Source organism: Haliotis cracherodii, unplaced genomic scaffold (genome assembly GCF_022045235.1).
Source record: "Haliotis cracherodii isolate W230 unplaced genomic scaffold, xgHalCrac1.p SCAF_23, whole genome shotgun sequence".
In the NCBI taxonomy this organism is placed as follows: domain Eukaryota; kingdom Metazoa; phylum Mollusca; class Gastropoda; order Lepetellida; family Haliotidae; genus Haliotis; species Haliotis cracherodii.
Genome location: NW_027266279.1, coordinates 8,735,001 through 8,750,660, shown reverse-complemented (window position 1 = coordinate 8,750,660; position 15,660 = coordinate 8,735,001). Strand labels below are relative to the sequence as shown.

The 15,660-nt window shown below is 42.5% G+C and overlaps 1 protein-coding gene across 1 annotated transcript in view; it reads right to left on the bottom strand.

Moving 5' to 3' along the window:
- Positions 1–640: 640 nt before the first annotated feature.
- The window catches only part of LOC139471706 (transmembrane protein 163a-like), a 36,093-nt gene continuing 21,073 nt past the window's right edge, over positions 641–15,660 (bottom strand). Inside the window, exons 2-8 of the mRNA XM_071254175.1 lie at positions 7,477–7,558; positions 6,435–6,560; positions 6,120–6,163; positions 4,804–4,898; positions 3,909–4,117; positions 3,012–3,153; positions 641–2,262 (exon numbers count right to left, since the gene is read on the bottom strand). Of these exons, the coding sequence (XP_071110276.1) occupies positions 2,211–2,262; positions 3,012–3,153; positions 3,909–4,117; positions 4,804–4,898; positions 6,120–6,163; positions 6,435–6,560; positions 7,477–7,534 (726 nt within the window). The 5' untranslated portion in view covers positions 7,535–7,558 and the 3' untranslated portion in view covers positions 641–2,210. The remainder of the gene's footprint in view (positions 2,263–3,011; positions 3,154–3,908; positions 4,118–4,803; positions 4,899–6,119; positions 6,164–6,434; positions 6,561–7,476; positions 7,559–15,660) is intronic.

Below are 15,660 nucleotides of genomic sequence, written 5' to 3'. Positions count from 1 at the left end.
TAGATATGGACGGTTTTGTACTAACTGCACGTGTCTGGAACACGCTCGAGTAATGGTAGATATGGACGGTTTTGTACTAACTGCACGTGTCTGGAACAAGCTCGAGTAATGGTAGATATGGACGGTTTTGTACTAACTGCACGTGTCTGGAACACGCTCGAGTAATGGTAGATATGGACGGTTTTGTACTAACTGCACGTGTCTGGAACACGCTCGAGTAATGGTAGATATGGACGGTTTTGTACTAACTGCACGTGTCTGGAACACGCTCGAGTAATGGTAGATATGGACGGTTTTGTACTAACTGCACGTGTCTGGAACACGCTTGAGTAATAGTAGACATGGGCCTTCTCTTGCAAACCCTGATGAAATTATTAATTATACCAATTCAGGTTAAATGCCCGCGGTCCGTAACATCACGTCGATACACACGGAGACCGCTGAAAACTTTCACAACCTCCGGACACAGCTGTACAAGCACTGAAGTATACCCACCTAGGATTTATAGATACAATAACACAATAACATAAGCTGACAACATACGTATCACATTTATTGATATCAACTTTGATCATATATACTTGATAGGAACAATGGAACAATAGTATATTTTAATACAACAATGGTTAACGAACAGCGACAATGTAATAATATAATACAAACAATTCAGCGTCCATACACTTTTATACCACACGCTAATGGTAGGCCTTGTAAAAGCTTAATTTCGATACGGTTCGAGTAACATTTTCATAGACAGGTAGATATGGGCGTGCAGATATTGCCAATGCTGTTTTATTAATATGATCAGAGAATCTCCCTTCAACATCCACTACGAAGCATACGTAACGCCCTGTATATTACTTCAATGCTTCAATAGATGTACTTCAGTTCCATTAATGCAGCTGGTGCCACCTACTTTTCTGATATTTGTGCGTTTTGTTTCATATTTTTGTTTTCCTTTCTGAAAAAAAGCATATTGAAACATAACACAAAAATGATTTCATATATGCGTGAGTGAATTTGGCGCCGCTTTAGTCACTGTTTCGGTTACAGTGAATTTTGGTTAACGCCAATTCAAACAGATGTCAGCAAGCCAGTAAATAGCTAACACCAACTTTAGTTATTTTGTTTGTTGATATACGCTGCACTCAGCAATAATCCAGCTATATAACGGCGGCCTGTAAATAATCGAGCCTGGACAAGACAATCTAGTGATTGAAATCATGAGCATATTTCAACGCAAATAGGATACTATGACACGCATCAACTAAGTCACCGATCCCGTCAGGCGCCTATTACGACACGCATGAGTTGCTGTTTCCCGAATCTTCACGGGGATAGCACTAAGCTAGATCCAACCAGTCGTGGTATGTTCACTGTCCTTGTGGCATGGACATTCTTTTCTTTTTGCTTCGCCCGTGTTTGTTATTTAACGCCACCCTCAGCAATATTCCAGCTATATGACGTCGGCCTGTTAAAATTCGAGTCTGGAACAGACAATCCAGTGATTGGTGTTATGAACTACGATCCACGCTGCTGGGTGCGATGACACACAATCACCCAGGTTACCGAGCCTGATACCCCCACACCACACCACACCACACCACACCCATACGGCCGTTGATGGGGATCAGTTCTTACCCGGAATCCTGAAACACATGGTGGGAGCTAGAGGGCTAATATTTTGGGCTGGAACCATTTTATGTTTATGACGTTACTTGTGAATCTCGACAGAAGAATCCGTTCCCATTCTCACGAACGGAGGCTTCTAAAGAACGAGCATATATAGGAGCTTTCTGGCGGAATTGTGAAATGTCAACTGTTTTCATATAGATGCTATAAATATGTTGTTTGACACTAAAAGCCAAACGCCCCAGTCACTATGTGTTGGCATACCTGATCTCAATCATGTCTGAATACAATGGCGTCACCGCGTCGGACAGACAGTACTTCCGACACAACGTGACACCTGACTGACTGATATACGGTATTATTGGATAACTGAGTGGATTGTATGTCGACTTTGATTTTTACATAAATATAAGATGTCTTCACTAAATACAATCTACATACTATACTCCGTGAATGGGAAAAATTAAATATCTTGACTTTTCCACCGATTTGTGCTGACTGCACGTGTCCACTGTTGCGACTTGTATGTAGCTAAATATCCGAGATTTACATGGACCTAGAACATATTTCCGACTGCGTCAAGATTCAACAGCAGCTCCTCTGTAGCAGCAAACCATCTCCGTTAACAACCTGTGAAAACAGATCACACCAATATGAGACACATTTTATAAATGATAGATTCATTTTCACTTTCACGTTCCTCCTAACACGCCCCATCTTAGAATTTCTCCTTGACGGGCAGACCCATGCGAAAATGACGTACATGTCCAGAACGTTATATGACAGGGCGGGGGTTGGAATCCCGGTTCGCCCCGATCATGTTTCTTGGTTTGTCAGCACCACACCCGTACTCGTGGTAAACGTCTGAGTGAGTGAGTGAGTGAGTATGGTTTTACGCCGCTTTTAGCAATATTCCAGCAATATCACGGCGGGGGACACCAGAAATGTAAACGTCTGAGACCTGCATCACTTCGGGCTACGAGTCGCTATTCGGCTTGTCCCGCTATAACACGAGTTGGTCACGAATGTAGAGCACGTACCGCACGTGTATGCTCGTTTTTATACAGCGCCCTGGAATGCATCTCATACAGCAGCATGTACCTCGGAATGTACCTGGGGTACGTACCTGCTGTACCCCTTCAGCTTTATTTCACAGCCTGGCTGGTTACATGGCGCTAGTCCGCGGTACTGTTATACACAAGCCGATTGGTCAGACATGGATACGCCATACGGCAGTGGCTAAAAGTGTTCCATGTTCTTCCAACTAAATGCCCAATTTTCAAAGTCTTCATTCAGCCTTGATGGGCTAAATAACAATGTAAGAAATAACACACAACCAGCATCACTGTCATCCTATATGGACACACTTCTACACTTACTTGATTCCCCACGCCAACAGGAACGCTCCGCACAGCATTCCGACAACGGGATCCAGGTACCAAAAGTCGTCACTCTTCTCCGTCGCCAATAGGCTGCACAGAGTGCCGAAACTCACAGCAGAGCCCGTGAAGGTTATCACGCCTGCAAACGAACAATTGTTTGTGTGAAGAACATCACTGTAATCAAAGGAACAGGCCATTGAATCACATGGTGAGTGAATATGATTGTACGCCACATTTCAGCAATATTCCAGCAATATGACGGGGGGCACCAGAAATGGGCTTCATACATTGTATCCTTTGGAGAATCGAACCCGAAGCTTTGGCTTGACGAGCACTTTAACCACCAGGCTACCCCACCGCCCCTGGAACCCGGAGATGGAATATACAAAATGCATGACCAGACTAAATGTAAGTCATCGTTGACTGACGCTCCACACGTTGTTGTCCAGTGCAAATGGTAACAGTGTGAACAATCTCTTTCAAAAGTTAAACATTACATTGTACGGGACCCGTGACGATCCGGGATAGAATAGGTCTTCAGCAACACATGCTTGTCGTAAAAGGCGACTATGCTTGTCGTAAGAAGCGACTAACGGGATCGGGTGGTCAGACTCGCTGACTTGGTTGATGATTGTCATCGTATACCAATTGTGTGGATTGATGCTTATGATTTCAATCACTGGATTGTCTGGTCCAGCCGCGATTATTTTCAGACCGCCGTCATAAAGCTAGAATATTGCTGATTGCGGCGTTAAACAACAAACAAAACATCATACGGACATATATACTAATGTACATGAACCTCTTTTACAATGACTACATACAAAACAGTAATGATGCATGTACACATCTAGCAAAACATTCTAATTTTTTGGCCATTCTCAAATTGCTTACTGTCGGTTATCAAAGCTTTGCTTTCCAGTTTATAGCCAAGGATGACCTTGGTGATGGCAAGGGCGAGAGAGACGAGGGCGTTACATATCGCCAGCCCATACAAGATGTCGCTGCCTGTCTCCTTCACTTCCATAGCAAGAGCGTTGGCAGATTTGCCGACCAAACACGTGGCTGCTACCAGAAACAGCAGCGATATGACGATACAGGCACTGGAAGAGAAACATGAAACGGGATTATTTTGTGTGAGAGGTTCCTGATGTACACAATCAAGTGTGTCACTGACAGAGTGAGTGGTGTTTGGTTGAACGTCACTTTTAACAATGGCTGTCACAACAATAGTCCAGAACGTCGAATGAAAGTCCATCGTGACAGTCACGCTGATCGTAAAACACCTCCGTAACCCACTTCAGAAAAACACTTCCGTTAAACTCTTCCGTTAAACACTTCCGTAAAACACTTGAGAGAACAGTTCAGAAAAACACTTCCGTAAAAAACCTCCGCAAACCACTTCAGAAAAACACCTCCGTAAAAGACTTCTGTAAAACAGTTCAGAAAAACACTTCCGTAAAACAGTTCAGAAAAACACTTCCGTAAAACAGTTCAGAAAAACACTTCCGTAAAACACTTCAGAAAACAGTTCAGAAAAAACACTTCCGTAAAACAGTTCAGCAAAACCCTACGATGACGATTATGTTCCAAGTACTATCCGAGCATCATGTACCACCGGGACTATGGTGAGGACAAACCAAGGGTCATAATCTGGGCGAATCTTGCCATCGAACCCATGACCGTCGGATCCTGGCTGGACTAAGGGACTAAATCGACACGGAATAAATGTGGCTCAGAAGTCTTGGACAAGGCTCCATGAAAAGATACATCTGTAGGCTATACTTACATTCGTTCCCGTTTAGCTGAGTATACGGATCGGTCACTACCGTAAAATCTCCACAGGACGACAATGGACGAGATCCCGTCCAAAATAGCGTCCAACTGGACAATGCAAACAACATTCATGTTTAATCAATATGAACAAAACCGACAAGATCGCGTGTCATTTTCAGCCAGACAGTAGTTTACTGTCTCATCCCATATATAATGTGTTGGTATATAGACGTTTGATAAAGGTATAAATATTGTATGGCATATAGATTTATGCTATAAATATAAATATTGTATGGCATATAGATTTATGCTATATATATAAATATTGTATGGCATATAGATTTATGATATAGGTATAAATATTGTATGGCATATAGATTTATGATATAGGTATAAATATTGTATGGCATAATACACTTATGATACAGGTATAAATATTGTATGGCATGTAGATTTATCATCCAAAACTTGCTCCCACAGGAGATATCGCTTGGGTGAGATCAAGCGATATCTACACTGTAGATATCGCTGCAATGAAATTGCATCACAATGCTTTGCAAACCATTGTGACGTCATTGGTTACCATGACGTCACAATCATATGACATCACTAATGGCTCTGCTACTGAAGCTGTAAGCAGTACTTTTTACACTTAAGACACTGCTAATTACTGTCTACAGACTGAAAAGGTTTGAAGAATGATGTTGGATGATAAATAAAATCTCACCCTCGTGTCTTTTGATATCAAATATATCAACACTCGTTGATAAAAGTGGAAAAAAACCTCGGCAAGCCTCGGAGTTTTCCCACTTTTATCAACTCGTGTTGATATATTTGATATCAAAAGACACTCGAGTGAGATTCTCTATTTATGACATCGGTTTTAATATTGTGTGGCATATAGATCTGTGAAAGGTATTCGTATTGTATGGCATATACATTTATGATATACCTGTATGTATTAATATTGTGTGACATATAGATTTATGATATAGGTGTTAGCATTGTATGGCATATAGATCTATAGACTATTAGTATTGTGTGCTGCTTTGTCGTGACAGACATAGTTGGAAGACATTTTAGTGAAGGTGATGCATGTGGAAGCTAACTTCGATCTTCTGAAAATCATTTGGCGGCAATTCAGACTGATAAATCAATGAGAAAAAATAATGAGAACTGTTTGGGTTTTTTATTTAACGCCAGGAGTAAAGGTTTTACATTGGCGCTGTTGTGTCTGAATGATCAAGACTAAATATTAATAGTTTAAACGTTGAGTAATGGAGTTCGAATATGACATACAAACACAGATATAGATCACATCCCACTTACCCCATAACCAAACAGCGATTGGCTCCTTTCGAGAGTACTGAAAACTGAAACAGAAGATGAAGTTTGGAGATATTATGGTTTCAGCAACGTTAACAAGAAAGAATATTCTTGTAAATGTTATTTGCATCGCTGCACGTGTGTATTCCTTCTGTTTCATTAAAATAGCCACATACCTTGAGGAGATTGGGTCCATTAGGGTCTGTGTGACCTGGGAGAATGTGTGTGTTCACAACAGAACCAAATGGAGGAATCAGACCGTGAGGGAGAATAACAGTTTACTCACTAACTCTTCACGGAGACGAGTGAGACACCTACCAAGAGCAACGATGCCCGTTGACAGAGCAAAGACCACAGACACCCAGGAAACTGCTATGGCAGCCACACGGAGTCGTGTGGCGGTGCTGTAGGTGACTCGGTGGTGGCTGTCCTTGGTCAGGTAATCTGTGGAGAGATGGAGACAGGCAATACAACTCTGCTACGAATCAATAAAAGAACACAAGCAACGATCTTGCTATTGGCATTCCGTCAGTTGATAATACATTTCCATTCTCAAAAGAAGGTATTAAAATCCACAATCTTCGAAATCACTTACGGTTGTCATTGACAACAATAAGGTTGTCCTAGTATTCTCATTGAAGTAAGTACAGAACACATGATATAATTAATTTTGTAAAATCCGTACTGGGAACCTCACGCAGGCTGTGTTAAAACCAGGTAAAGGCAATACATCCTCACACCATACAAGTGCGGAAATTGTTATTACAAACTGATTTTATTGAAACTCAATTATAATAGGAATCGTGACAATGAAAGCGACCTAAGGGAAACTGCTAGTGACATCTTAAGTGCCACCTCATCATCTCAAAGCAAAATCGCCCTGTAAATGTAAATGTACCAACTTCTTTGCTATTGTGGTTTATAATGTCGATAAAAGAAATCGGAAATATTTGTGGGCAAAGCCAAAGAAAAATGGTTATATCACAGTTACAATTGATTTGTAGAAGATACACGTCTACTTGTAATCGATACAACGACTGAAGCCATATAGACTCGCAGCAGATGGTGGATGAGGATGGTATAGCCTATCATTAACCATCTATAGGTGTCACATGTATTCTGACTCTTCAACCAGCTCCAGATACGCTGCGTCACTGTGTAAGATACGCAGAAACCAATTACTTTGCGTACAGATTATAAAAAAAACTAGTACAAGAACCTTTGTGAGTAATTACAAAATGTTGCATGTTCAGCCTGTTTGATCGTTTGTTTGTCTGTTGTTTGACGCCGCATTCAGCAATATCTCTGCTCTATGACGACGGTCTGTTGCTGAAGACGTATTGTAACCCGGATGTCTCACCTTCCTCACTGTATGTTCCATGTGTTCGCGCCGAGCTGGCGGGTGATGCTAGCTGCATCGGTTGGAGTTCGACAACGTCAGCCTGGAACAACACAAGAGTGCACCATTACACACTATCACTGCAGAATAGAACGCGATGGGTATATCCTGAAGTACGCTCGCCACTGGATTGAAAATATGCCCCCCATTGTAGGTATAAATAAAACGTACCGTTTCTTGCAGAAAAGTGTCCGAAGATAAAGTTAGTTATTTCTATTTACTTAAAATAATATAATTGAGCACCTGTTTATTACTTTAAAAGAATTGAGCTCCTAAACATGCTCATCTCAAACCTAAATTTCTCAGAGCCAAATAGCTACTCCCTAATGGTAAAAGTGGCGTAAACCCGAACTCACTCACTCACATTCTCACCGCCGTGACTTGACTTGAGTTATCGTAACTTCAAAACAGCACAGTTAGTCGATGGATATCTCTTTTGTTTGTGCGTGTCCCATCTTCCCGATTTGATGCAATTTGCGATGTAAGACTCAATTTATCACAATATATAGATCTTGATTATGGATCAGATCGTCTTGACTGGGCGCCACCGTTTTGTTTGAAGCAAATGCAAGTGATACGAGAGGTGGCAGTTATGCTAATATAAAATCTCTTCTGCAACCCAAATTATATATAGTAGAACAGTATAGAGACAAAATATTAGTTAAAGCAATGCCTAAATTTCGAATATCTCTTCACAACTTTTGAGTCAACATTATTCGTCAAAGGTTATTGTTAAATATACCTATACAGTATCTACATGTAAAGAATGTGACCTTCATATAGTAGGATGAATACCATGTATTTTTTGCGTGTAAGAAATATATTCACTTGGAAAATACTTCTTTTTACCTCATTACAGAAATATGATAAACGTAATATCTTTGCAAATTTATTTAAATCCTGTGACATTAATGTACTACGCTTGATAGCTTTATATTTATGTAAATAATTTAACATGAGATCGACCGAGATGTATCACTCTGGATATGTGACCTAAAATATCATTATCTTACGACTGTACTGAGGGCCATGTGTCGTGAATTACGAAATAAACTTGATTGACTATGTGACAAAAACACAGAAATAAAACATCAGCTTGCTTCAATTGACCCCACTTGACCTCGCCAGCACGACACAATGACAGTGTTAAAGTCAAGAGTAAATGTTTCAGTTTCCTCATAATGCACGTGTGGTTCTACGCCGCTTCTAACATTATACTGGCAAATCACAGCCAGGAACACGGCAAAACACGTTTTTATTGCGTTGAAGAGTGAGTGAGAATAATTTTACGCCGTTTCAGCAATATCACGGCAGGGGGCACCAGAAATGGGCTTCACACATTGCACCCATTTCGGGAATTGAACCCGGGTCTTCGGCGTGACGAACGAACGTTTTAACCACTCGGCTTCTCGACCGCCCCTATTGTATGAAGATAGAGTGTCATTCTACAGACTATATCTGTTGAGACAGTGATGAATGAACATTTATTAAATGGAAGGTACACTGTAAGCCGAAGACGAGCTATTATCATAATACCTGAAACATGGACATGTGCCCTTTTCGCATACGAGTAGAGAATGGACGCACATAGTTGATGTGAGTCGTGTTGGAGGCAAACAGTATGACTGTTTGAATCGTTAAATTTATCAATACTGTAGATTGCATGTTGATTGTACATTGCAATTCTGGTAAAAAAAAAAGGGGGCAGTCGGGTAGCCTAGTGGTTATCGCATTCGCTCGTCACGCCGAAGACCCGGGTATTGGGTACAAGGCGTGGAGCCCATTTCTGGTGTCCCCCGCCGTGATATTGCTGGAATATCGCTAAAAGCGGCGTAAAACCATACTTACTCACTCACTCACTCTGGTAAAAAAAAAAAACATAAAGAGTTCAGGGTGTCATTGCTTGAACCACTGAACCACACCCACCACACCACACCACACCACACCACACCACACACCATACACCACACCACTCAAGAACAGCAGGCATGTTGGTTCCGAGGACGTGACATCAATACAGTTCTCGGTGGTTAAGTGAAGATCTCGGGGCTCTCGTCATAGACAGTGGGTTTAATCACGGTTATCACCCAGAGCCAATTACGCCACCTGCACCCACAATTCATAAACGAAATCAATCTCTACAGCCCTTGACGTCAATATACATCAACACATGCAGGTGCGTACACATACAACACAATGTACTTAATTACAGGTGAGGTGAAATGGAGTTTAACGTCGCGACCACGATTATTGCACTTGTAGAGCGTGTGTGTGCGTTTACGTGTATGTGTACGTGTATGTGTGCGTGCGTGCGTGTGTGTGTGTGCGTGCGTGTGACTGATTGTGAAGGTGCTAGCATACGGAGATACCATGCCGCAGTTTAACATGAATACCCTACTCAAAATGGATTCCGAGCCGATCAGTTTTTGTTTTAACCCCTTAATTCCGAGCGCCATGTGATACACTTTTCTAGTATTACGCGCACGTGGCCAATCACGGACCTTTCGCCTCCGGGCTGACGCTCTATATACTTCACCAAGGAGGCGGTCTCAGGGTAGACACCCTATCCACTACACCACGGAGGCGGTCTCCGGGCAGACACTCTATCCACTACACCACAGAGGCGGTCTCAGGGCAGACACTCTATCCACTACACCACGGAGGCGGTCTCAGGGTAGACACCCTACCCACTACACCACGGAGGTGGTCTCCGGGCAGACACTCTATCCACTACACCACGGAGGCGGTCTCAGGGCAGACGCTCTATCCACTACACCACGGAGGCGGTCTCAGGGTAGACACCCTATCCACTACACCACGGAGGCGGTCTCCGGGCAGACACTCTATCCACTACACCACGGAGGCGGTCTCAGGGTAGACACCCTATCCACTACACCACGGAGGCGGTCTCCGGGCAGACACTCTATCCACTACACCACGGAGGCGGTCTCAGGGCAGACACTCTATCCACTACACCACGGAGGCGGTCTCAGGGCAGACACTCTATCCACTACACCACGGAGGCGGTCTCAGGGTAGACGCTCTGTCCACTACACCACGGAGGCGGTCTCCGGGTAGACGCTCTATCCACTACACCACGGAGGCGGTCTCCGGGTAAACGCTCTATCCACTACACCACGGAGGCGGTCTCCGGGTAGACGCTCTGTCCACTACACCACGGAGGCGGTCTCCGGGCAGACGCTCTATCCACTACACCATGGATGCGGTCTCCGGGTAGACACTCTCTCCACTACACCATGGAGGCGGTCTCTGGGCAGACACTCTATACACTACCCCATGGAGCCGGTCTCTGGGCAGACACTATCAACAACACCACGGAGGCGGTCTCCGGACAGACACTCTATTCACTACACCACGGAGGCGGTCTCCGGACAGACACTCTATTCACTACATCACGGAGGCGGTCTCCGGGCAGACGCTCTATCCACTATACCGAAGAGGTGGTCTCCGGGTAGACGCTCTATTCACTACACCACGGAGGCGGTCTCCGGGCAGACGCTCTATCCACAAACACCGTGTAGGTGGTCTCCGGGTAGATACTCTATTCACTACACCACGAGGCGGTCTCCGGGTAGACGCTCTATCAACTACACCGAAGAGGCGGTCTCCGGGTAGACGCTCTATTCACTACACCACGGAGGCGGTCTCCGGGCAGACGCTCTATCCACTACACCACGGAAGGTGTATCCAGGCAGACACTCTGTACTCTATGACTTGGTTGATGCATTTCACCGTGTCCAAATTGCGAAGATCATGACGTCAATCACTTGATCGTCTAGTCCAAACTCGATTATTTACAGAGCACCGTCTCACAGCTGGAATATTGCTGAGTGCGGCGTTAAGCAACACAGATATAAACTTCAAGCCGGAGTACTTGAGACCTACCATTTAGTGTACTCCACACGGGATGGCATTACTTAGCTAGTGGGCTCTTTATGTGCGAGTACAGCAGACACTGATATCACTTCGCATAATACCCGTGACGATCCGGGTTAAGTGTTGGTTCAGTGGGAAGGAGACCCGTGAAGATCCCGAGTAGAATAGGTCTTCAACAGACCATGCTTGCCGTAAAAGGCGACTATGCTTGTCGTAAGAGGCGACAACCGGGATCGGATGGTCAGGCTCGCTGACTTAGTTGATGCAGGTCATCTATACCATTTGCGTGGATCGATGCTCATGATGTCAATCACTGGATTGTCTGGTCCAGACTCGATTATTTACAGTCCGTCGTCATATAGCTGGAATATTGCTGAGCGCAGCGTTAATCAACAAACAAACAAACAAACACTGTATCACCACATTCCAGAAAAAGTACATTGCAAAATGAACCCGAACTTCTCTTAGCCCTTTAACTTACTTTGCTCCCAAATGTCAAAAATTTATATGAAATCACTTTCAGATTGGTTCAAATTCTAGGTTAACCAGTAATCCTGAAAACCACAAGGGCCGCCCCACACCCCTCAACACCCACCCAAACTATAAACCATATTATTGTCATTTTTGCCCGGTCCTTACTGTTATGCTATAGCCCTAGATGAAACAAGTCTGGATCTCTCTGAGACTCCTTCAATTTACAGGGAGTTGTTTCTGTTCAAATAATATCTTTTCATCGATTAATCAGTAGTCTACAAGGACCCCCACTGAATTTCGAGCACATGCCCTAAACTATATAAAAATGTCTCCCTGTCAAATAAAACCTACAATATTACAATATGTCTCTCTTTTAGATCATAAACATGTCCCCTGTGATATAAATTAACGTATTGTCTCACTACACGTACATATATACATAAAGCGTCTGCCTGTGTCCTATATATTAATCTCTAGATAATACTATATATATATATATATATATATATATATATATATATATATATATATATATATATATATATATATATATATATGTGCACCACAAAATTTAATAAGTGTATGGCTTCGTTTTTTCCAATACATCTCTCTTTGTAATATAGCATTTCGTGTTTATTTAATAACATTTTATTTTATTGCACATGTAGAGGTATTCACTATACTTAATTGTTGGAAATACAACTACAGCTGAAAAACTAGTCTGTCATACAGACCCTGAAAAAAATATCAAATACAGCCCATACAAGTCTATAATATTTGGCACGTCTAGATTCATAACTATAACTTAACAACTGTTTTTCTGTGAAATATATTGATTTCAGAGACTAGATGTTACTCTACTGCAAAACCAGATATCTTATATAATTAAAAACTATGAGCGTAAATAATACCAAAAAAATTAAAAAACACGTTTTGCCAACAGTTCGGCAATTCGAGCGGAGAAATGTACCTTGCAATCACGTCAGAATGGGTCCCAGCCAATCAAATTTCGACAAAGTAAGATAATGAATGATATCATGGTAAAATGAATTCTTCTTAAAAACTGCACCGGACTAGATCCGTTGTCTTCAGCAACATGCTTGCCGTAATAGACGACTGTTGCTTGTCGTAATCTGGATCGTTGACTTTGTTGATGCATGTCAACGTATCCCAATCGCGTAGATCGCGTAGATCGCATAGATTATTTACAGACCGCCATACTGTAGCAGGATTCTTGCTGCGTGCGGCGTTAAACAACAAACAAATGAAAACTTTATATTTGTAACTTATAAATGCAACCCCGGGGATACAAGCACCTACACACCTGGTTTAGAAAATCAACATGACAATTACAGCTCTCACCTTTCTTGTACATTCTAAAGATTCATTGATGTAAAACTGTATCATTTCGGGCCCAAGAACAACCTCCATGTTTGTGCTGGCTGTGTCGTCTGCGTTTGATAAACGACAAGGCTTGCGCGAGAAGTGCGTGTTTTTGTTTGTGCACGTGTTGATTTCATGGGGGGGGGTCAAACGTTGCACGGATTGCTCGTGCCCAGTTGCACAAAAGGTTCGTTTTCGAGTCTATTTCATGTGTGATACATCTCACGGATGATCGCGGCGCAAAAAAAAGCATCAAATCGGCTCATGTTTATCTCCAAAAGGATGGGGACAATTTAGCTCACATTCACTAAAGGTCGGTCGACTTTGCTCAGATCGTCTCCGTCAGCGGTTAAGTCAATTTAAACATTTGGCAGTTATTTTCTCTCCATATTTTGATTTGTGATACCCAGAAAGTTAAGCGGTCAAACTTATAAACGATAAACGTCAATCCCAGAGTCACACTGAAATCCTGTTACGTAAGATAGAGGGGTTTTTTTTAAAAATCGCAGAACAGTTAGTGATGAGTTTAGTTCTATTCTCTGTGAACATTATTTCATAATATCACGGATTGGCAGTTTGGTGTGGTAGGAAAGCCGTAAGTGATGCAGGTGTTAGATTTTCCTGTTTTGGAAACCCACGAGAACGGGTTGTTTGTGAGAAACCCATTCATCGCAAGTCGCCCCTTTCCGTAACCTGCAAGAAGACTCGTCCCCCTATCGATGAATGTCATGTGCGAAAATACGACAAACCAATCAGAATGCGCGTATGAATTCAAGTTGTTCGTCAAAGAATCCCTCAGAAATAATTGTGATTTTACATGTCTTGCGTCTAAAAATATACCCAAGAAACAGTTAAATGTATTCAATCATACTGTATAATTCCGCATTTCCAGATGTGTTTTAAATTGCATCTTAGATATATATGATAAATGGGGAAATATACGTGAACCATTACGCAACGAGTTGACAATTGTTTTAGGTATGCTCGTTTGCGCTAAGACGGATCCCGGTCGCAAAAATGGCCACGATAGGGGCACGAGTCGCTATTCGGTTTGTCCCGGAATAACACGAGTTGGTCACGAATGTGAAAAACCAGGTCACATAACGTATTCACGATCACTGGTGTCTGGAACGCTTAAGGGCCGCAACTCTGCAAAGGGTAGAGGCTACTATGTGTCAATAAGTCTGATTGATCCAACTGGACACGATTGTAAGGACGGTCACATGACCCCCTCCAAGCGGAGAAGACAAAAAATTCGAAGCTCTCCCGGCCCACCGTGATGTTTGTCTGTTTGTTTGTTTTTTTGTTTGTTGTTTAACGCCGCAATCAGCAATATTACAGCTTAATGACGGCGGTCTGTAAATAATCGAGAAATATCAGGAGCATCGATCCACCCACTTGGGATACGATGACATGCATCAACCAAGTCAGCGAACCTGACCACCCGATCCCGTAAGTCGCGTTCTACGACAAGCATAATCACCTTACACGGCAAGCATGTGTTGCTGAAGACCTATTTTACCCCGGATCTTCACGGGTCCGACCCACTGTGACAACCTCCTTGTTATTCCACAGCTAGATTACTGCAAAAGGTGCTTGTGTCTGAATTATTGTTGGATTTAATATATCTCTCCCCCTTTACCTCAGTCCCGAGACTGTTGTAAAGCAACGACCCAGCGACAGATGGTCGCAATACTTGTGTTTGGGTGGGTGGGTGAGTTGGGTTTAACGCCGCTTTTAACAGTATTCCAGTTATCTCGGCGTTGTTTGGGTTGAAATCGCGAAAACTTTGCTTTTTCATGTAACCAAATCCAAATAATGTTGATGTTTTTAATTTTGCCAATTGTGTGCGACAGAACAATATAGCGAATGTGTAGTAGTTTTGAAAGTAATTCCGTAGACGGGAAACGGGCAAATAAGAAATAAAATATGTCTTTAAATAATGATTGTCACTTGGTCTATATGTAGGGCACGATGACACACATACAACTCGGCCATTGTAAATATCGGATCCTCATTTAAGTAATGTCTACCAAGAATTCCCAACGGCACATCAACTGAACTTCCAGAGGTGCATTGGTATATCGGACTGGCAACAAATATGTTCACATTCCTCTAGGAACATGTACGTACACAAAACTTACAGGGAACATAACCTTTATGCGTTATTGTGTCTACAATTATAACGTTAAAAGTATGGAATTTGACCTTAAATTGTTGGAAAATTACACGCTTAAAATCTACGTACCACACTGCATGACCCGTCTTTCCGCTCTACCAACCCTCGATTTTGATTGTGTCTTCAATAACAACTCATATCTTCACATAAAATCTATCAATTGTGCAAATTGCCAGCGATCAATATGCACACGTCCATCCAACAAGTGACAG